At 37.9% G+C, this 21,746-nt stretch overlaps 1 protein-coding gene across 3 annotated transcripts in view; it reads right to left on the reverse strand.

Moving 5' to 3' along the window:
* The window catches only part of KYNU (kynureninase), a 146,317-nt gene that overhangs the window by 80,405 nt on the left and 44,166 nt on the right, over window positions 1-21,746 (reverse strand). For all 3 annotated transcript variants that reach the window (XM_012473460.3, XM_012473461.3, XM_064382801.1), the window contains exons 4-5: window positions 19,559-19,641; window positions 910-971 (exon numbers count right to left, since the gene is read on the reverse strand). In XM_012473460.3, coding sequence (XP_012328883.2) covers window positions 910-971; window positions 19,559-19,641 — 145 coding nt within the window. The remainder of the gene's footprint in view (window positions 1-909; window positions 972-19,558; window positions 19,642-21,746) is intronic.

A 21,746-nucleotide genomic window follows, 5' to 3' on the forward strand; every position in this document is an offset into this window, starting at 1 on the left:
GTAGCTCATTTATTAAAGTGAGGCTGTTTCATTTCTCTACACCATTCCTAGAGAATGATATTACAGTAATAACAATGAAGATGATAGCTACTGTTAACTGGGTGCTGATCACTGGCCAGGGTGCTAAAGCAATTTTCACATATTATTACATTTAATCCTCAAGCAGCTCTTTGAGGTAGATACTATTTTTCCCATTTTTACAAAGGAGAATATTAATACTTAGAGATGCCAAAAATCTTTTTCAATGTCAAATAGGCATTAGGTAATTTAGCTGGGAGTCAAATCCAGGGATATCTGAACTTGTAGATATGTTTCCAAAACATACTTAAAAAATGAAGTCGACTTTTCAAAGCCTTGGGCAGTCACCATTAACACAATATCCCAAATAGATAACACATTGGACATTTTAAGATAAAACTATTCATGGAGTAAGATGTAAGAAGTACTTTAAACATATTAAGTCTTTTAAAGTACTAGACCCCTTTTTAAAAATTTAATTCTCCAAGTCTTTTTTAACCTGTATCGATCTACAAAATATACTGATCCATTAACTTATTCTGCTGAAGATACTGGAAAATTATCTTTTCAAAAATCTCAGTGCTTTGCTAGCATTGTACATCATTATCTTGTAGGCTTGAAAGTAGTTTGCCTATTTACCCAATATGGCTCTTATTCTTTATTTTCTCAGACAAGAACTGTTCATATTCTATAGCTCTTCTCAAGAGTCAACTCTTCCAAAATTAGGAAGAAGCTATTATATCATGGTCCAGCATTTCTTGGCAAAAATGAAAATAACTTCACAATTTGTTTTTAAATAAGTAAACTCTAGAAGCTCATGGATTAAAGATAGAAAAACATCAGATTCTATAAACGAATGTGTTCTAAACTTTAGTGGGAAAGAACACTTACCAGTAGAAGATGTAAATTTACAGTCAAAGCATTCATTAGGGCTATTTCTTTCTCACTGGCTCCTGTAAAATAAACATGTAATTTAGATGTTTCTATTATGTCTAAAGATACTGAAAAAACAAAGTAGGAAGACTTCATTTAATCATTCTTAATGTCTTTAGAGATAAGGGCATATTTGACGTGTCATCACAAAGAAATGGAGTTTTCCCACTTGACTCATTTTATCAAATGATATCTGGACTTAGAAGCACATAGCTAGCTAAAAATTATATTTCTTTAATGATGAAGTAAATAACAACAAAATAATAAAACATTTGCTTTTTCCTGTAAACTAAAAATGATATATCCTATTATCAGCTCGATTGTCAAATTCCCAAGGAGCATATTTTTGTGGTAAGTACATCTTCAAAGGAATCTAAAAAGATATTAAGGCCAATTACATTTTTAAAGTTGGTTGTTTCTAACATCAAATTAAAATGCACCTTTAATAAAAGGAGGCTACTTTGTAAATCATAACTCACTGTTATTACAGTGAGATATACAACAAGACAACAAAGCTGCATAGCAAATTATGACCCAAATAGCTCTGACATTTATTCATACACACTGAGATAAAGGATAATATAGACATGTATTGTCTGATGAGAAAATAGCAAAAGTAAGACATCCGCTACATAATTATTAATATAATCTGATCTAATTCCTGCTAACAAGGGTTTTGACACTAGAAACAGACCCAGAGACAGAGAATATATTGGTTATTTAAGAATTCAAAGCATAACAACAACAATAATAATATCTTCCATGTTTTGAGTTCTTATAATATTTCTTCAAGGCAATTAGACCTGTGTAATAGAAATTTTGCCCCTTTACTATCACTGAGAAAAATGGGATGTGTACTTTAATATTTTAAGGCTGAACTAGATGTTAGAGAAAATGTATAACACAAATCCTACATTTTGTATCCAGAGGGGTATTTCTGATAGAGTCCTATTTTAAAAGAATAGACAGTAAGTAGAATAAATGTAATAGATACATTCCAGGGTAAGTTCACTAGAGGGGAGAAGCCATGTAAATAAGTACATAATTTAAGAATTTATATTTTAACATAGCCATTTAAGGAAGGTCCTGTATCTTTATTGGGTCAAGGAAAACTTCTTCTGGCATTTGCTACATAGATTTCTCTATTTGATATACAAGGTTGAGGAATAAGTGGTCCATGTTAAAAGATGCATATCTGATCATTGTAAGGTGAATAATATCTAAAGTGAAGGGGCAATAAGAAAACTCTTACTGTGGCCAGGCGTGGTGGCTCACATCTGTAATCCCAGCACTTTGGGAGGCTGAGGTGGGTGGATCACGAGGTCAGGAGTTCGAGACCAGCCTGACCAACATGGTGAAACCCCATCTCTAAAATAAAAAAAAAAAAAAAGAAAGAAAACTCTCACTGTATATTCCTAGAACTACATAAAATTTGTCCTAGATATATTAAATAGTATGAATATGACAAGCTTATGTTGCATATCGTGACATACACCTTCTTCGCCATGTTTCAAAGAGAAGATTTCTTTGAAATACAGTCTAAAAAATACTGCCATCTCCATTATATTTGTTTCTCTGCATTATTGTGGAGGCTAAAGCAACTCCATATTGGGTTTTATTCCACCATGGTGACTTCTGAGTAACCCTTATGCTGGGAATGCCTTTAAGATTTCTATTTTAACTACTGCTACTATAAATCCTGCCCTTAGGTAGATTCACACAGCATTTTTGCCTTTCCCTGAGGGGTTGACTTCATTTGTCCCACACAATCCTTCTCTCTGTTATATATAAATCCTATGTCTGGTGGGTAATGGTGCAGGGGACTCACTATCTAATCTTGCATTTGCCAGTTCCCAGGACATCGTGACTTCTGTTTCTCAGTCCCTATTAAATGTTTTCTTTCGGAGAAACTGGCTTTGTCAGTCTCTTTCTTGGGCCTTTCAGCTTCCTCAGACTTGTTGGCTTGAATTTGTTGGAATAGGTTGGCTTGAACCTGCCGACCACAGAACAACCATCATGTGAACTTTTACTGCTGTTTCTAAAACAAAAACTATCTAAACTGCCTAACTTCATCTTACTCTTGACTCTGTTATTTACAAACATCTCTTGTGAAAACCATTTATTTAAAAAGAATGGCAGGGTGAGTAGAAGGGGGAAAGAAAAAGTAATGTGAAGAAAAAAACAGAATTAGTAGACAGAGAAGCATTTCAAAGAATAAAGTGAGGCGAAAATAAAAGAAAAAATAGTTACCACAAATGAACATCAAGAAATGGAAGAGGCAGGAAGGGGGAGACTTTCTGTAGAAGCTCAGACATTCTAATTTTGCTTAAACATTACATTCTGATTAAAATGAATATAGTGGGAGGCTGAGGCAGGAGGAATGCTTGAGCCCAAGTGTTCAAGATCAGCCTGGGCAACATAGTGAGATGCTGTCGCTACGAACAACTTTTAAAAATTAGCCTTCTGTAGTGGCATGCTCCTGTAGTCCCAGCTACTCAGGAAGCTGAGACAGAAAGAGTGCTAAAGGCTGCAGTGAACTATAATTGCACCACTGCACTCCACACTCTAGCCTGGGTGACAGAGTGAGAACCTGTATTTAAAAAAAGCAAAAACAAAAAACAAAGAAAGAAATAAGAAAACAAAAAACATATAAAAAGAAGTTTGGATATAGGCTGGGCGTGATGGCTTACACCTGTAATCCCAGCACTTTGGGAGGCCAAGGTGGATGGATTGTTTGAGCCGAGGAGTTCAATACCAGCCTGAGTAATGTAGTAAGACCCTGTCTCTACTGAAAACACAAAAAAGTAGCTGAGTGTGGTGGTGCATGCCTGTGGTCCCCACTACTTGGAAGGCTGAGTTGGAGGACTGCTTAAGCCTGGAGAAAGGGCGGGAGAGAAGAGATGGCAGTGCTACCAACACCTAGGTGACAGAGGGTAAAAAAAAAAAAAAAAAAGATTATTCCTAGAACACTTTTGTTCTTCCAACAATACAATGTTCATTTTGAATCACCTAAAATTTTTCTGGCTTGGGAATGTGATGCACCTACGCACATGCTCCCCTCCAGATGTGCTGGGCAGAATTAAACTACACTTATACTTGGTATGGAGCTTCCCTCATCTTACTTTCAAAGGTCTTCTCATGCTTGGGTAAATTCTTTGTAAATAATCTCTTCCCGATTTGATTAATTTGTCTGTACACATACATAAACATTATTGTACAAGGGACCACCTTAAATTATACTTAACTGAGCACATCAAAAAATGCAATCTTCATCAGCTACTGACCTTTGTCCAAGGACAGGGTTAGTCCAACATGCATGAATGTGTATACTTATAACTGGGGATGGTGCTAATAGTAAATTTTAAAACATTAACAGAAGTGTTTATTACAAATATGACCTAAAGACACTAAAGAATTTAGTATTCTTAACATCAGCTACAATAGACTGATTTTTAGTGTACAGGCACATTTTGTTTCATTGAACTTCACTTTACTGTTTTTCTTTGTTTGTTTGTTTTGTATATTGTGTCAACCAGGCTGGAGTACAGAGGCAGGATCACAGCTCACTGCAACCTCTGCCTCTCAAGCTCAAGTAATCCTCCTACCTCCATGTAGGAGGACATTCCACTATGTCCAGCTAATTTTTTGTATTTTTTGTGGAGACAGGGTTTTACCATGTCCAGGCTGATCTCAAACTCCTGAGCTCAGGTGAACTGCCTGCCTTGGCCCCCCAAAGTGCTGGAGGGATTATAGGCGTGAGCCACCACATCTGGTATTTTTTTTTAAACAAATTGAAGGTCTGTGGCAATCCTCCATCAAGAGAGCTTATCAGTGCCATTTTTCCAAAAGCATCTGCTCACCTCATGTCTCTGTACCACATTTTGATAATTCTTGCAATATTTCAAACTTTATTATTACTTCTGTGATCAATGATCTTTGATGTTAACACTGTAATTATTTTGGCATTTACAAAACACACTCATATAAGACAGAAAACTTAATAAATGTTGTATGTTCTGACTGCTCCACTGATCAGCCCTTCCCCCATTTCTCTCCCACTTCTCCAGCCTCACTATTCCCTGAGACTCAACTTTGAAATTAAGCCAATTAATAACCCTACAATGACCTCTAAGTGTTCAAGTGAAAGGAAAAGTCACAAGTCTCTCACTTTAAACCAAAAGCCAGAAATGATTAAGCTTAGTAAAGAAGACATGCCAAAAGCTGAGGGAGCTGAAAGCTAGGTCTCTTTTGCCAAACAGTTAGCCAAGTTATAAATACAAAGAATATGTTCTTGAAGGAAGTTAAAACTGCTACTTCAGCAAACACAAGAATGATAAGAAAGATAAACAGTCTTGATAAGGTTTGACTGTGTCCCCACCCAAATCTCATTTTGAATTCCCATGTGTTGTAGAAGGGACCTGGTGGGAAGTAATCATGGGGGCAGGTCTTTCCTGTACTGTCCTTATGATAATGAGTAAGTCTCACGAGATCTGATGGTTTTAAAAACAGGAGTTTCCCTACACAAGCTATCTCTTTGCCTCCTGCCATCCATGTAAGATGTGACTTGCTCCTCCTTGTCTCCTGCCATGTTTGTGAGGCTTCCCCAGCCACATGGAACTGTGAGTTCTCCTGTAAACCTCTTTTCTTTGTAAATTGCCCAGTCTCAGGTATGTCTTTATCACAGCATGAAAACAGACTAATACAGTAAATTGGTACCAGTAGAGTAGGGCATTGCTGAAAAGATACCCAAAAATGTGGAAGCAACTTTGGAACTGGGTAACAGGCAGAGGTTGGAACGGTTTGGAGGGCTCAGAACAAGACAGGAAAATATGGGAAAGTTTGGAACTTCCTAGAGACTTGCTAAATGGCTTTGACCAAAATGCTAATAATGATATGCACAATGAAATCCAGGCTGAAGTGGTCTCAGATGGATATGAGAAACTTGTTGGGAACTGGAACAAAGGTGACTCTTGCTATGTTTTAGCAAAGAGACTGGTGGCATTCTGCCCCTGCCCTAGAGATTTATGGAATTTTGAACTTGAGAGGGATGATTTTAGGGTATCCGGCAAAAGAAATTTCTAAGCAGCAAAGCATTCAAGAGGTGACTTGAGTGTTAAAGGCATTCAGTTTTAAAAGAGAAACACAGCATAAACGTTTGGAAAATTTGCAGCCTGACAACAAGGTAGAAAACAAAACCCATTTTTCTGAGGAGAAATTCAAGGCAGCTGCAGAAATTTGCATAAGTAACAAGGAGCTGAATGTTAATCCCCAAGACAATGGGGAAAGTTTCTCCAAGGCATGTCAGAGGTCTTCAAGGTAGTCCCTTCCATCACAGGCTCAGAGGCCTAGGAGGAACAAGTGGTTTTATGGGCTGGACCCAGGACCCCTCTGCTTTGCGCAGCCTAGGGACTTGGTGCCCTGAGTCCCAGCCACTCCAGCTGTGGCTGGGGACCAAGGTACATACAGCTCAGGCTGTGGCTTCAGAGGGTGCAAGCCTTAAGCTTTGGCAGCTTCCATGTGGTGCTGAGCTTGTGAGTGCACAAAAGTCAAGGTTTGGAAACTTCCATCTAGATTTCAGATATATGAAAATGCCTGGATGCCCAGTCAGAAGTTTGCTGTAGAGATAGGGTCCTCATGGAGAACCTCTGCTAGGGCAGTGCAGAGGGAAAAGTAGGGTGGGAGCCCCCTACTGGGGTACCACCCAGTGGAGCTGTGAGAAGAGAGCCACCATTCTACAGAACTCAGAATAATAGATCCACTGACAGCTTGCATCATGTGCCCAGAAGAGTAACAGATACTAAATGCCAGCCCATGAAGGCAGCTAGGAGTGAGGCTGTACCCTGTAAAGCTACAGGGGCAGAGCTGCCCAACACCCCATGGGAACCCACTTCTTGCATAGTGTGACCCAGGTGTGAGACATGGAGTCAAAAATCATTTTGGAGCTTTAAGATTTGACTGCCTCACTGGATTTTGGACTTGCATGGACCTGTAGCCCCTTTGTTTTGGCCAATTTCTCCCATTTTTATCAGCTGTATTTACCCAATGCCTGTACTTCCATTGTATCTAGGAAATAATTAACTTACTATTGATCTTACAGGCTTATAGGTGGAAGGGACCTTCCTTGTCTCAGATGAGACTTTGGACTGTGGACTTTTTAATGCTGTAATGAGTTAAGACTTTGGGGACTGTTGGAAAAGCATGATTGGTTTTGAAATATGAGGACATGATTTTGGGAGGGGCCAAGAGTGGAAGGGTTTGAATTCCCATGTGTTGTGGGAGGGACCTGGTGGGAGGTAATTAAAGCATGAGGCCAGGTCTTTCCTGTGCTGTCCTTCTGATAGTGAATCAGTCTCATAAGATCTGAGGGTTTTAAAAAAGGGGAGTTTCCCTACACAAGCTCTCTTTTTGCCTGCTGCCATCCACATAAGATGTGACTTGCTGCTCCTTACCTTCTGCCACTATCGTGAGTTCTTCCCAGCTATGTGGAACTGTGAGTTCTCCATTAAACCTCTTTCCTTCGTAAATTGCCCAATCTTGGGTATGTCTTCATCAATAGTGTGAAAAAAGACTTATTGCTGATATGGATAAAGTTTGAGTGGCCTGGTCAGATGACCAAATCAGCCTCAATATTTTATTAAGCCAAAGCCTAAACCAGAGCACGGCCTCAATTCTCTTCAGTTCTTTGAAGCATGAGAGAGGTGAGGAAGATGAAGAAGAAAAGTGTGAAACTAGCATGGAAGCTGGGAAGTTCAAGGTGGACATAAGTTCCAGGAAGAGGAGCATGGGAGCCAGGCAGTGACCAGGGTGCAGCAGTGCCACTGCCTGCATAGGTTCCAGGTATACTTCTGTATTGTCAAATGCAGATCCCTTTTTGATAATCGTTTCAGTGGACACAATTATTAGATCTTATAAATTTGGTCATTTCAACTGAAAAAATAGAGGCACCTACTCTTCTAAAATAAAGATGCATCCAGGCCTGATTTGCAGGACCCAAGGATACAAAAAACTTTGAAGAGCACTCTCTCAACAGGGCATCCTGACAGCAGGAAACTGAACCCTGCTCTTTTTCAGCCTATAGTTATCTAGCCTTCCATGATGCCCATGGTATTTCTTTAGATGATGCCAGCAAAAGAGAGAAAGTCCATGATTTTACCCCAGGTTCCTTATATACTTACATGTAATTATAGCACACAGCATTATCAGCAGAAATGCAAGCCATAATCATTGTCCAAGAGTATATAACTAGGGGCAGGAGTAATTGCTTCTTCATTCTTCTTTGGAATAATCCCTCATTTTGGCCCAAATGAAGTATTCCCAGGATAATCTTTGGATCAAAAGAACCTGGTGTATCATCTTTCTCAACCAAGTAACTGCAATGAATGTTTTTGCATTCCAAAGTTTTGAGCCCATTCAAGGGATCAAGGTAATGGGCAAGGAAGGCAATGTTATGGGCCATCTTGGAAGAGCTGGGAGAAAGGCTGTTAAAGAAACAGCAATATTCAGGGCAGTGCTGTTTGGGACATTAGCTTTTATACTGATGTCTTCACCTACATTTTAAAAAGACAGAGTATAGTAAGCTTGAAGAGGAAATCCCATTTGCAGTATAAAAACCAGAACTTTTCTATGACACAGGTGTAACCACAGGGTCATCCAGCCCTCATGGATGACTTTGAGGAACTCAAGACTTCAAGTGGAGGAAATAATCACAGATGTAGTGGAACAGCCAAATAACTAGAATTAGAAGTGGAGCCTGAAGAAGGGTAGTGACGAGTTTTACATGAATTTGTCTGGTTCCTACTTGAAAATCTTCCTCTCTCAAGGTTTCAACTTAGAGAACTCAACCGAAGTTTTCTTGGGAAACTCAGAGGTGTCTGTGTTAACAAGATGACTTAAGATTACACATACTGAGATCATTTACAGAGCAGTTGTATCTGGGGTCTTTAAGGATGGCTGGACAAAGAACAACAAAAGGATATACTGTCTGACGTCACTCACAGAAGTTGCTTGGGGAAGGAGTGAGGTGAGAATCAGCCCATGAAAGGGTACCATGAAATTACTAATAAACTTGTCTCAAGTTGGCTATTTGAAAAACAAAAAAGTTCAAAGTGAAGCAGCAAGTGCTGATGGAGAATCTGCAGCAAGTTATCCAGAAAATTAAACTTTGATCATTGATGTGGGCTTCACTGAACAACAGATTTTCAATGCAGATGAAAGAGTTTTCTATTGGAAGAAGATGCTATCTAGGACTTTTATGGCTAGAAAGGAGGTCTTGGCTACAAAGCTTCAAGGGACAGGCAGAATCTTATTTGAGTTAAAGTAGCTAATGACTTTAAGTTTAGGCCAATACTTATTTACCATTAAAAAAAATCCCAGGGCCCTTAAGAATTATGCTAAATCTACTCTTCCTGTGCTTTATAAACGAAATGACAAAGCCTGGACGACTATTTACAGCATGGTTTGCTGAAGATGTTAAGCCCACTGTTGAGACTTACTGCTCAGAAAAAAAGATGTTTTTCAAAACATTGACTGCTTATTGACAATGTACCTAAGTCACCCAAGAACCCTGATGGAGATGTACAAGGATATTAAAGTTTTCAAGTTTGTTAACACAGCATCCCTTCTGCAGTCCATGGATCATTGAGTAATTTTTACTTTCAATTAGTATTCTTTAAGAATAAAATTTAGCAGCTGGGCACGGTAATCCCAGAACTTTGGGAGGCCTACGCAGGTGGATTGCTTGAGCTCAGGAGTTTGAGATCAGCCTGAGCAACACGGTGAAACCCCATCTTTACTCAAAATACAAAAATTAGCCAAGCATAGTAGCATGTACTTGTGGTCTCAGCTACTCAGGGGAAGCTGAGGCAGGAGAATTGCTGGAGCCCAGGATGTCAAGGCTGCAGTGAGCTGTGATTGCATCACTGTATTCCAGCCTGTATGACAGAGCATGACTCTGTCTCAAAAATAAATAATAAAAATAAAAATAAATAAAAATAAGAGGCCGGGCACGGTGGCTCAAGCCTGTAATCCCAGCACTTTGGGAGGCCGAGGCGGGTGGATCACAAGGTCAAGAGATCGAGACCATCCTGGTCAACATGGTGAAACCCCGTCTCTGCTAATACAAAAAATTAGCTGGGCATGGTGGCGCGTGCCTGTAATCCCAGCTACTCAGGAGGCTGAGGCAGGAGAATTGCCTGAACCCAGGAGGCGGAGGTTACGGTGAGCTGAGATCGCGCCATTGCACTCCAGCCTGGGTAACAAGAGCGAAACTCCGCCTCAAAAAAAAAAAAAATAATAATAATAATAAAAATAAAAATAAGAAATTTGGATAAAAGGCCAGGTGCAGGGGCTCATGCCTGTAATTCCAGCACTTTGGTAGGCCAAAGTGGGTGGATCACCTGAGGTTAGGAGTTCAAGACCAGTATGGCCAACATGGTGAAATCCCACCTCTATTAAAATTATAAAAAATAGTCAGACATGTTGGTGTATGCCTGTAATCCCAGCTACTCGGGAGTTTGAGACAGGAGAATGGGGAGTTTGAGACAGGAGAACCGCTTGAACCTGGGAGGCGGGAGTTGCAGTGAGTCAAGATCGTACCACTGCACTCCAGCCTGGGCAATAGAGTGAGACTCTGTCTAAAAAAAAAAAAAAAAAAAAAAAAAAAAATTGGAAAAAAAAACATTTTGAAGGATATTGTGCCACAGATAGTGATCCCTCTGATGGATCTGTGCAAAGTCAGTTGAAAACCTTCTGGAAAGAAGTCACCATTCTGGATGCCACTAAGAACATTCATGATTCATGGGAGGAGGGGAGGTCAAAATATCAACATTAATAGGAATTTGAAAGACGTTGATTCCAGCCCTCATGGATGACTTTGAGGGGTTCAAGACTTCAAGTGGAGGAAATAATTGCAGATGTAGTGGAATAGCCAAATAACTAGAATTAGAGTTGGAGCCTGAAGATGTGGCTGAATTGTTGCAATCTCATAATAAAACTTGAACAAATGAGGGGTTCCTTTTTATGAAAGAGCAAGGAAAAATAGTTAAGATTTTGAAGATTGTGAAGATGTGAACATTGTTGAAATGACAACAAAGGATTTGAATATTTCATTACTTTAATTGACAAAGCAGTGGCAGGATTTCAGAGGATTGCCTCAAGTTTTGAAACAACGTCTATTGTGAGTAAAATACTATCAAAAAGCATCACAAGCTACAGGGACTTCTTTCATGAAAGGAAGAGTCAATTGATGTGGCAAACATGATTGTTGTCTTATTCTAAGAAATTGCCATAGCCTGTTTAACCTTCAGGTACCACCATTGAAATTGGTCAGCAGCCATCAACATAGAGGCAAGACACCCACCATCAGCAAAAGATTACAGCTCACTTTAGGCTCAGATGATTATTAGCATTTTTTAGCAATAAAGTTGTTTTTAAATTAAGGTATCCATCCACATTGCTTTTTAGATGTAATGCTATCGCACACTTAATAGACTACAGTATAGTGTAAACATAACTTTTATATAAACTGGTTAACCAAAAATTTGTGTGACTCACTTGATTGCAATATTTGCTTTACCACAGCAGTCTGGAACCAAGCCATGCTATCTTCAAGTTATGCCTGTATTTTCAAAAGATTATTTACCTAATTGGACTATCTTTTTCGGTTCAAATTAGATTTCTGAAACCAATATTGTTCTAAGATGTTTCAATATCATCAACATTCCATTAACAATCTTTTTTTAAAAAGTTAACCAAAGTTTATTCAAGTTGTTTTTCCTTATTCCTTTACTTTTTCCTAATTATTTTGAATTAATGTGGAAACATCCAGAGTTCCAATTATGTAGGGGCAAAATTTTTTTAAATGCTTCCAGAAAGCGTAGCAGGTTTGGAAAGGATCTTTACTTCTTAAGATCATCTATGACTCACTGCAATAAATGTCAAGATTTGAATCACGTCTGAGATGAGTGTGAGCCAGTGCTCTAATCTGAAGAGCGCTTCTCTGCTTGTTTATTTCTTGTTGGTTTATTTATTGAACATCATATTTTTGCTTTACCAGAAGATAAAGCTTAGTTAAGTGCAAGCAACTGCCTTCTGGTCTCAAAGCCTGGCATGCTAATGTTTACGGATCCCTTAAGCATTTCAGCACTTCTAAATATGTGACTTGTATTATTTCAGTCTGCATAGCAACTCAATGAGATACCTACTCTGATTTTCTTCATTTCATAACGAGGAAACTGATGTGCAAAGAGATGAACTAACAGACTGAAAGTCCTGTAGAAGAAAAAATAAAATAAGAGTGTTCTTTTAGGATTCAAGCACTGTTTACAGAAAATACTCTGTGTATTTGACTTGAGACACAGGCTCACAACCAACTCTGAACCTTTTTAATCCTAACATAATTTCAAATCTCTTGCAAAGTGGGGATGACAAGGCCCTAAACTGTTTACCTTTGGATAAGAGGGTTCATTATGGGTCTCATAACTGCCATACCATGTTCGTATATTTTATTTAGAAGATGAAATTATTATTCTGGATTGGCTGTAAGGTTTGTAATGAGGCTAACTCCAAGAACTTTACACTCCATTTTTCAAGTAACAAATTTCAGCGGCCTTTAGAAGTGGCTGGTGCATGACTGAGGGTCTGTAACTATGGGAGGGACAGCTTCCAGGGATTATTGCTTCTTTGAGGGTCAGCCACAAATTTCATAAAGCAAATTTATGGTCACATTATACCATTTTTATAATCTCAAACGCATGTAGCTAATCCTTTGTGATTTTTATGTATCCAGGGAAAAGTAAGCTTAATAATAACATTAATAATATTCTTCAGCAATTTTATTTCTACCATGTTGATAATATGACATTAATTATAAGGGAAAGTTATTCCATGTTTTGCAGAATTGTTGGCTCTCTATAAAATGTTTCATTCATAGTTTTTCTTCTCATCTGAAATTGAAGTTTTTCTATGTCTATGAATAAATGGGGTTGCTTATTATTTCTTTCTCTTTTTTATCCACTCCATCAATTTGTACACATAACAGATTTTATTATCCTCTTGTTCCTTTTTTTAAAGAAAAATTATGGTAAACTAAAGGCTGTGGTTTTAAAAACATGGAAGATTCAATCATGATCCAAAATATATAACATGTCTGTTTGCTCATGGCACATTTAGATAACCTAGTGTTACAGTAGGTAGTCAGGCAGACATGAGCAGGGCAGGAGAGAGCTCCCTCCCATCACCAAGAATGTCAGGTGACCATCGGGTGATGGTCAGGCAGTTGTTAACTGTCCATCTAAAATAATAATTGGTTGCATCCAGTGCTGGGGAAAGACAGTCTCCCAAAAGATAGAAAAAAACCTGAACCTGGTGATCAGCAACTTCCCAATATCTCAGAATTTGGGTGAGTAGGCTTCAGCATGTACATTAAGAGACAAAACGGCAGAGTTTTAATGCCTCTTACATGACCTTCTAGGGACATTCAGCTGGCATGGGAAGAATGCACATGCAGACTCTCCAAAGTGCTGGCAGGCCGATGCACATGAGGATAGCCCACCCCAAGGGAGGAATAAGAGGGAAGGGACACAAGCCCCCAGAAGCATGCCAACAAATAAAACCCAAAGTCAATGGTCAAACCACACACTTGATCTCTCAAGTTGCCTGCCTCCTCTTTCAAATGTACTTTAATTCTTTTCATTCCTGCTCTAAAACTTAATAAACTTTCACTCCTGCTCTAAAACTTGTTCTTGATCTCTCCTGCCTTATGCCCCTCAGTTGAATTATCTCTTCTGAAGAGGCAAGAATTGAGGTTGCGGCACATCCATATGGATTCGCTACTGGTAACATCGCAAGCAGGAAAAATAAATTTGACCTTTGCTACTCTTTACTGCAGTTACAACACAATTTCTTTAATTATTTCATCACTTAAACCACACTTCCAAAGAGGGTGTGAGATAAATTGTAATACAAAACTATTTGAGAAAGAATGATAGAAAGTATCAACATAGTAAATGCAGATGAGAAACCAATTAGAATTTATGAAATGTTTTTGTTACTTCAAAATTGATCAAATTTTTCTTAGAACTTCTTAGTAACCAAAGCAAAATGGGAAACTGCATGGGGTTTGCAAATAAAATTAACACACACACACAAACACATTCTAAAAGAGTCTGTTTGAGTGAAGTTATACATTTTTTTTTTCTGTCACCCATGCTGGAGTGCAGCAGCATGATCATGGCTCACTGTAGCCTCAAACTCCCGGGTTCCAGCAATCCTCCCACCTCAGCCTTTCGAATAGCTGGGACTAGAGGCATGCACCACCATGCTCAGCTAATTTTTGTGTGTATGTATTTCTTGCAGAGGTGGGGTTTCACCGTGTTGCCCAGGCTGGTCTTAAACTCGTGGACTCAAGAAATCCTCCTGCCTTATCTTCCCAAAGTGCTGGGATTACAGGTGTGAACCACTGTGCCTGGTTTATTCATTTTTCAATTTGACTTAAGTAAGGACCATTTCTCTGACTAATATGTATAAAATTTTGGAAGTTAAAAAAATTTGGAGTTAATAGTATGATCTGAGAGACCAAAACAGATGCTCTTTTATCTATAAAGATGTACCCAAAGGTTAAGGAAGCTAAGTTACCTACAGGTCAGGTCATGGGTTCCGTGACGAGCCAGCATGGCAAATTTCTTAAATTCCTGTGGCTCTAAACTCCCTAACCATAGGAGCTGTCACACCCTTCATAACTCTGATTTACAACCCAGGCCACTGAAAAGACTTCAAATAAAATGTGACAATGCATCTGTCATGTAAGGTTTGAGACTGGGAAAGTTATAAAGATTTTGTTTATGAAGTTTAAGGTCTACAAAACTCACTTTGCCATTTTAAGAAATAATTTTTACTCTCTATATCACACATTACATTTGAGACCAAACACATCTGATTTAACTAATGCAGCATTCAAAGACAAAAATGCAGAAAACTAAATGAACTTTGTCCCATAGGTGTGGTATAACAAGAAATATTTGGTTTTCGCTCCCAGCTCAGGGCACAGGGCTCCTAAAACCCTTGGATATTCTGAGTGGTAAAGGTATATTTTGTTATTCATAAAGAGCCCCCTTAGATCACAAGAGAGTTGATGCTAATGAAGTGACTTAGGTTGTGGCCCTGAGAGACATCTCAGGATGAGGGACTGCTCATCAAAAAGACCAAGTGATTAGAGGGACAAGAGGTGAAATTTTAGCTCTACCCACTGACCTCCCGGAGGGAGAGGAGGGCTGGGATTGAGCTTTATAAAAACTCTTGAACAGTAAGACTCGGAGAGGTTCTGGGCCGATGAACATATCTAAGTGGAAAGAGAGTGGCAGGCTCAGAGAAGGCAAGGAAGCTCCCCATTTCTGTGTCCTATGCATCTCTTCCATTGGCTGTTTCTGAATTGTATCTTTATAGTAAACTGGTAAACATAAAGTAAAGTGAAAGTAAAGTTCTGCAAGCTGCTCTAGCAAATTATGGAACCTGTGGACGGCACTGTGGAAATCCTTGAATTTACAGGTGTTCCATCAGAAGTAAGGGTGGTTTCTAGGACTTTTGACGGGCATCTGAAATGGGGGCAGTCTTGTGGGCCAGCATATAAATTATATTACTATGTGGTTTTTCAAAGACAGGTAGAAAACCCCTGCATCTATGGTTGACAGATTTTCTTTTAGAAATTTAAAATAAGTTTATTCCTTTTACTTTTCTAAACAAGACTGAACATTTAGTCTTTCTCTTATCTTTTATTTTTTCTTAGTAATAATAATGAGAGGTGGCTGGTTTGAAATTTCAGTGATCTTTATGTGACATACATGTATTTACTCGGCAACAAAACTCTTGCACATTTAATAAGTTGCAATAGAGCTGTAAACTTTTAAATGGTCAAAGGAAACCTTTTTGCAGGTTTTATTGGCTTCATAAATAAATCTTACTGAATAATATTACTTTACCATTTCCCTAGCTTGTACATAAACATTCTAACATCTCTTTAGAGGATGATAAATATTAAGAACAAAATAACAGGATTAGAATGCAGTTTATGTTCTGAAAGGAAACTGAATAAAGTGAAAAAAAAAATCCACAGCTAAGAGAAACACGTATTCTCTGGTCAAATTAAATGCAATTCTTTTTTCGGTGTTTTTGTTTGTTTATATGTTAAGATATTTGAATGTCTGAATTGGCTTCTAACAAATGAACACAAATGAAAGATTTATCACACAACAACTTTGAACATTTTTAAATGCAATTCGGGATTGTTCAGATGAGAATTCTCTCCATCAGAATATGCACTGCTCTAGGTAATTCTGATAGCCTGATCAAGTGCTCTGTGTTTTGAGAATCTACTGGTGTGGGAGGAGATTCTTGGTTTTGACCTTTACTGGACCTGACTGTCAAAGATTCTGGCCCTGGGTTCCAGATCCAAGCAAATTAGCCCTGGGGCTTCTTGGGAAAGTCTTTGACTCAAGTCCTACACGGAGCCTGACTCCACGTGTGCTGCTCCAAAAATACTACTTTTAGATTTCTGACTGTTCCTTTCTTCAATAATGGCTGTAAATTTCTGGTCTATGCAGATTTCTATTTACTTATTTTTAACTGCTGCTATATGTTTGTTAATTTTTTTTCAATTACTTCTCTGTATTTGTCATAGAAGGGAGGATTTTCAGTTTGTACTCAATATGTTATCTTTTTTTTTTGAGATGGAGTCTCACTCTGTTGCCCAGGCTGGTGTTCAGTGGCATGATCTTGGCTCACTGCAAGCTCCACCTCCCTGGTTCAAGCGATTCTTTACTAAACTCTGACCTGTTTTCTCTCTTGCCCAAAGTCTTAAGAGGCCTGGGAAGTAACACCCTAAAAACTATAAAATCTCACCAGATGGGTTTTATTTAATCCTATATAACACAGCTTACTTTTCAACCTTACTCTGCATAACATCAAATGACAGATAAAGACAAAATGTTTTACCCCAAAATATGTCACTTTGCAATATTTTGAGTGGCCCTACAAAGCCCTCTATTGTAGGGGAAAATTTGTATCTGTAAAGAATCTCTATAAATATAACTAAATCTTTCCCTTTTCAGTCCCTTCCAAACCAGAAGAGATGAACTGAGAGACTAGAACCCTTTACAGATGTGAATAGGAAACATTTGTCATCCATTGTCTCTAAGGGTAGTCACCTAAGAGACTTTATCTACGTAATAAGAACCTTGGTTTACATCACCCTTTATCTTAACCCAGACACTCATTTCTATTGATTCCAGGTTTTTAGATAATAACTTAACTCTTTCAACCAATTGCCAATCAGAAAGTCTTTGATTCTACCTATAATCCTATGACCTATAAACTCCCACCATCCACCCATGCTTGTGTCCAACCCCCAACCCCAAACAAATGAATATCTCACATGTGTAGATTGATGTATTTTGTCAACCCAACCACGTTGGACGCATGTTCTTAAGACCTCTTGAGACTGTGCCTTGGGTTATGACCACTCATATGTGGCTCAGAATATTTTACAGAATAACTTACTCTTCAAATATTTTCCAGAATTTGGCTCTCTTCATGGTTAGGTGATTAGCAGAGTAAAGCAGATGACTTTTTATTTTTTGCCACTGGGAGATTAGGATTTCTTTTTTCTTTTTTTTTTTTTTTTTCCAGATGGAGTCTCGCTCTGTAGCCCAGGACGGAGTACAGTGCTGCGATCTCTGCCTCCCGAGTCCCGGTTCAAGCAATTCTCCTATCTCAGCCTCCCAAGTAGCTGTGATTACAGGCACGAGCCACCATGCCCAGCTAATTTTTTTGTATATTTTAGTAGAGACGGGGTTTCAACTTGTAGGCCAGTCTGATCTTGAACTCCTGACCTCGTGATCCGCCCGCCTCGGCCTCCCAAAGTGCTGGGTTTACAGGCGTAAGCCACAGCACCCAGCCTAGGATTTTTTTTTTTTTTTTTTTTTTTTTTTGACAAAGGCAATTACCACTTGTCTATCTGCCATCCAACTCTCCAGATATCATTAATATCATCTCCTTTGTTGTTCTATTTTGTCTTTCAGGATTTAGACTTTGTAATTTTTTTTTTCTATTCCATTCAGAATTTTTTAGTGAGATTTTAGAAAAAAAGAGTAGTTACATGCATGTGTTCAGGCCTAAATCAATTGGAAAATTATGTTTCTTTGGTAGTGTGATTAATTTTATATTTCTTTGTATTTTTACTTAGGTACATGGATTACTTTTGGATTTATTGCATCTTCCTTTACTGGCAGTCCATAAAGATAAGGATGGTGAGTGTCCATATTCTTTTTTTTTTTTTTTTTTTTGAGACAAGGTGTCACACTGTCATCCAGGCTGAAGAACAGTGGCATGATTTTGGCTCACTGCAGCCTTGACTTCCCAGGCTTAAGCTAACCTCCCACCTCAGCCTCTCATCTAGCTGGGACTACAGCTGTGTACCACCATGCTTAGCTAATTTTTGACTTTTTTTTTTTGCAGAGATGGTATCTCACTATGTTGGCCAGGTTGGTCTCGAACTCCTGAGCTCAAACAATCCACCCGCCTCAGACTGTCAAACTGCTGGGATTATAGGTGTGCATCACCATGCCCAGCCCTCATACACTTTTATGTCTTCAGAGCTTCCACAAGTCATTACATATAGCAAAGAATCAGTAATTACTTTTTAGATAAACAAGATACTCTCCAGATTTTAATGATTTGCCAGTTGCCACAGTTTTTTCTATGTGTTAGGTCCAGCTTTCCTCACTCCATTTCCCTTCTAGCCATGTTGATTTTCTCTCTAATTACTGGTCAAGATTCAAGTGGAATGAAGCCATAAAGATATTTTTATATTTGCTTGTAAGAGAATAAGCTTTCACAAAGGATTTGAAAACTTGAGTTTTCCGTAAGTCCTGCAAAAGTTCCAAATAGCACCACTCCAATTATCAAAATATCGATAATGTATTTGTTCAGTACCTTAAATTTTAAACAATGCTGAATATTTAAATGAATTAAATAAATAACTTTTTCCAAAATTTTAACACATTTACCATCTAAAACTATCTTAAATACTACCGATAGTATATATAACTCTCTTTAGGATAGCACTATTTAGACTAAAAACAGCATCAGCTATGTCATTTTCAGTAACATGAAGCCAAAATTTAAATAGATCGCCAAAGATTGAATTGAAATGAACAAAAACATGATTGGTGTTTTACACCTTTAGCATGTCAAAATGTTCATTTTATTAAGTAGTGAAATTATAAAAATTTCATTTCAGTTGATTTTTATGAAACTTATTCAATTATAAATTAATACAATGCATGGTTTTTCATGAGTGTGATAAATAATACTTTTAAAGTATATAAGAAAAAATAATAACATATATTTTATTTTTATATAAATAACCTTATGCTCACAATAGCAATCTTTGAATTAACAAGTTTAAATTAAAAGTATTCTTCCTCTTTATTATTATAGATTAAAATAGAAAATCATGATGCTCTTCAATAAGATTTTGACTTTATAACCTGTGTTCATAACTAAATTATAATATCTTTACAATTCACTTGGAAAAACTTCAGTGTTTTGTACTTACCTACAATGTCCTTCATAAGGCCTACAATACTCTCATCTCCTGTAATCCAAGGACGCTTCCCTACTTCATGGCCATAGGCTGCTCTGAATTGAAAAAGGACAAACATTTCTTAACTTTTGTGTGCATGTGTGTGATTATTTCAAATATCAGCTTTAGCAAATAAACATTTCTATGTGGATCTTTCAATGTGTTAGTAATTTATATAAAATCAAGCTTTTTTAAAACAAAATATATAATACTTGGGATCAATGTCTTTTAACTTCTCTTTTAAAATTTCTTTTCTTTTTGTTAGGAAGCAGGGAGATTGTTTATATATTATTTTAGTATTTTGCTACATTCTAGAGTCTAATTATTTTGGTCTTAATTATTTTGACATTTTAAAAATTATTTGGACATTGCTTTTATACCTGTAGAATGTAGTATCTATACTAAAACTTACATACTATTTTGTAAGGCTAGAGACTGAAATAATTATAAATTGACATTTAAAAATGGCTATAAATCTGTAAATTTAATAGAAGTATATAAAATATTATTATACTCATATCATTTTATAGGTAAATAACAAAATTTAGGAATAATCAAAGCCAGCACTACTTGGCTTGACTTATTTGCTAGCAATTTAATCTGTCACATTTCAGCTCGATTTTATTAGTCTAGTCAATATCCCAGGAGTCATAGTAGAAAAATGCAAAATACATAGAGTACTTAAATTTTTAAGAAATTTCAGTGAAATGAAGAAGGCAAATATGGGAAAACAAAGAAGAAGAAGAAATTAAAACAGAGGATTAAGGTGAAATGCCTCTGAGTGCTGTTACACTGTTGTATCTTGTGATGCTCTGAATTTGATAGTTCTGTAAGTAGGCAGGGGGTCTTCAGGGATCATAATACTTATTTTATTTTTTTATTTTTTTTTTTTTTGAGACGGAGTTTCGCTCTTGTTACCCAGGCTGGAGTGCAATGGCGCGATCTCGGCTCACCGCAACCTCCGCCTCCTGGGTTCAGGCAATTCTCCTGCCTCAGCCTCCTGAGTAGCTGGGATTACAGGCACACACCACCATGCCCAGCTAATTTTTTGTATTTTCAGTAGAGACGGGGTTTCACCATGTTGACCAGGATGGTCTCGATCTCTTGACCTCGTGATCCACCCACCTCGGCCTCCCAAAGTGCTGGGATTACAGGCGTGAGCCACCGCGCCCGGCCTATTTTTTTAATTTTTAAATTTTTACCAGGGAACTTTAGATTTAAGCCATCAGCCTGTTTTACAGCCGCCTGCCCTGATGCCTGTTTTTTTCCCAAGCCTGGTGTGGAATGCTGTCATCTTGTTGGTTGGAGCTAGCTTCTGACAGACCCCAGCAACTCAGAGAGGAGCCCAGGTGAATTTTCCTCATTACCATGCTAAAATTTCCATCCTAGTGAGAAGCTATAGCTTCATTACCGTAACAAGCGACCTATGCACTGGAATGATTACTCACTGCATCTGCACAACTGGGTCCCTTCCTCTACATGCGATGATTTACCTTCTCCTCTATTACTCCATAAAACGCCCCTGTCACTTTCCCTCTGGGACATACTGCTTTTGTGAAAGCTCCTAGTGTCCTCCTTACTTGTGCCAAGTAATCAAACTCCTATTGATCAAAACCTGCTCTCTTTTTTTTTAACAACAGAAAAATCGTTTATTTTAAATAATATTTTAGAATTAAGCAATATTTTAAAACTTATTTGATAGTAAACAAATATCTCAAAGGCAATTTCACAATTAAAAAGATAAATATTAAATATTTGAGTCACTATATCTTCCTCTGGCTTTTTATTATTATTATACTTTAAGTTCTGGGATACATGTGCAGAACGTGTAGGTTTGTTACATAAGTATACACGTGCCATGGTGGTTTGCTGCACCCATCAACCTGTCACCTACATTAGGTATTTCTCCTAAAGCTGTCCTTCCCCTAACCTCCCACCCCCTGACAGGCCCTGGTGTGTAATGTCCCTGTGTTCATGTGTTTTCATTTTTCAACTCCCACGTATGAGTGAGAACATGTGGTGTTTGGTTTCCTGTTTCTGTGTAGTTTGCTGAGAATGAAGGTTTTCAGCTTCATCCATGTCCCTGGAAAGACCTTTATTACTCAATACACGAATGAACCCCATTTTTTCTGGGTAACAGTTCTTAATTCTTTAGGAATTC

The sequence above is a fragment of the Aotus nancymaae genome, unplaced genomic scaffold (assembly GCF_030222135.1).
Source record: "Aotus nancymaae isolate 86718 unplaced genomic scaffold, 86718_ANA_hifiasm-v0.15.2.pri h1tg000029l, whole genome shotgun sequence".
Lineage (NCBI taxonomy): Eukaryota > Metazoa > Chordata > Mammalia > Primates > Aotidae > Aotus > Aotus nancymaae.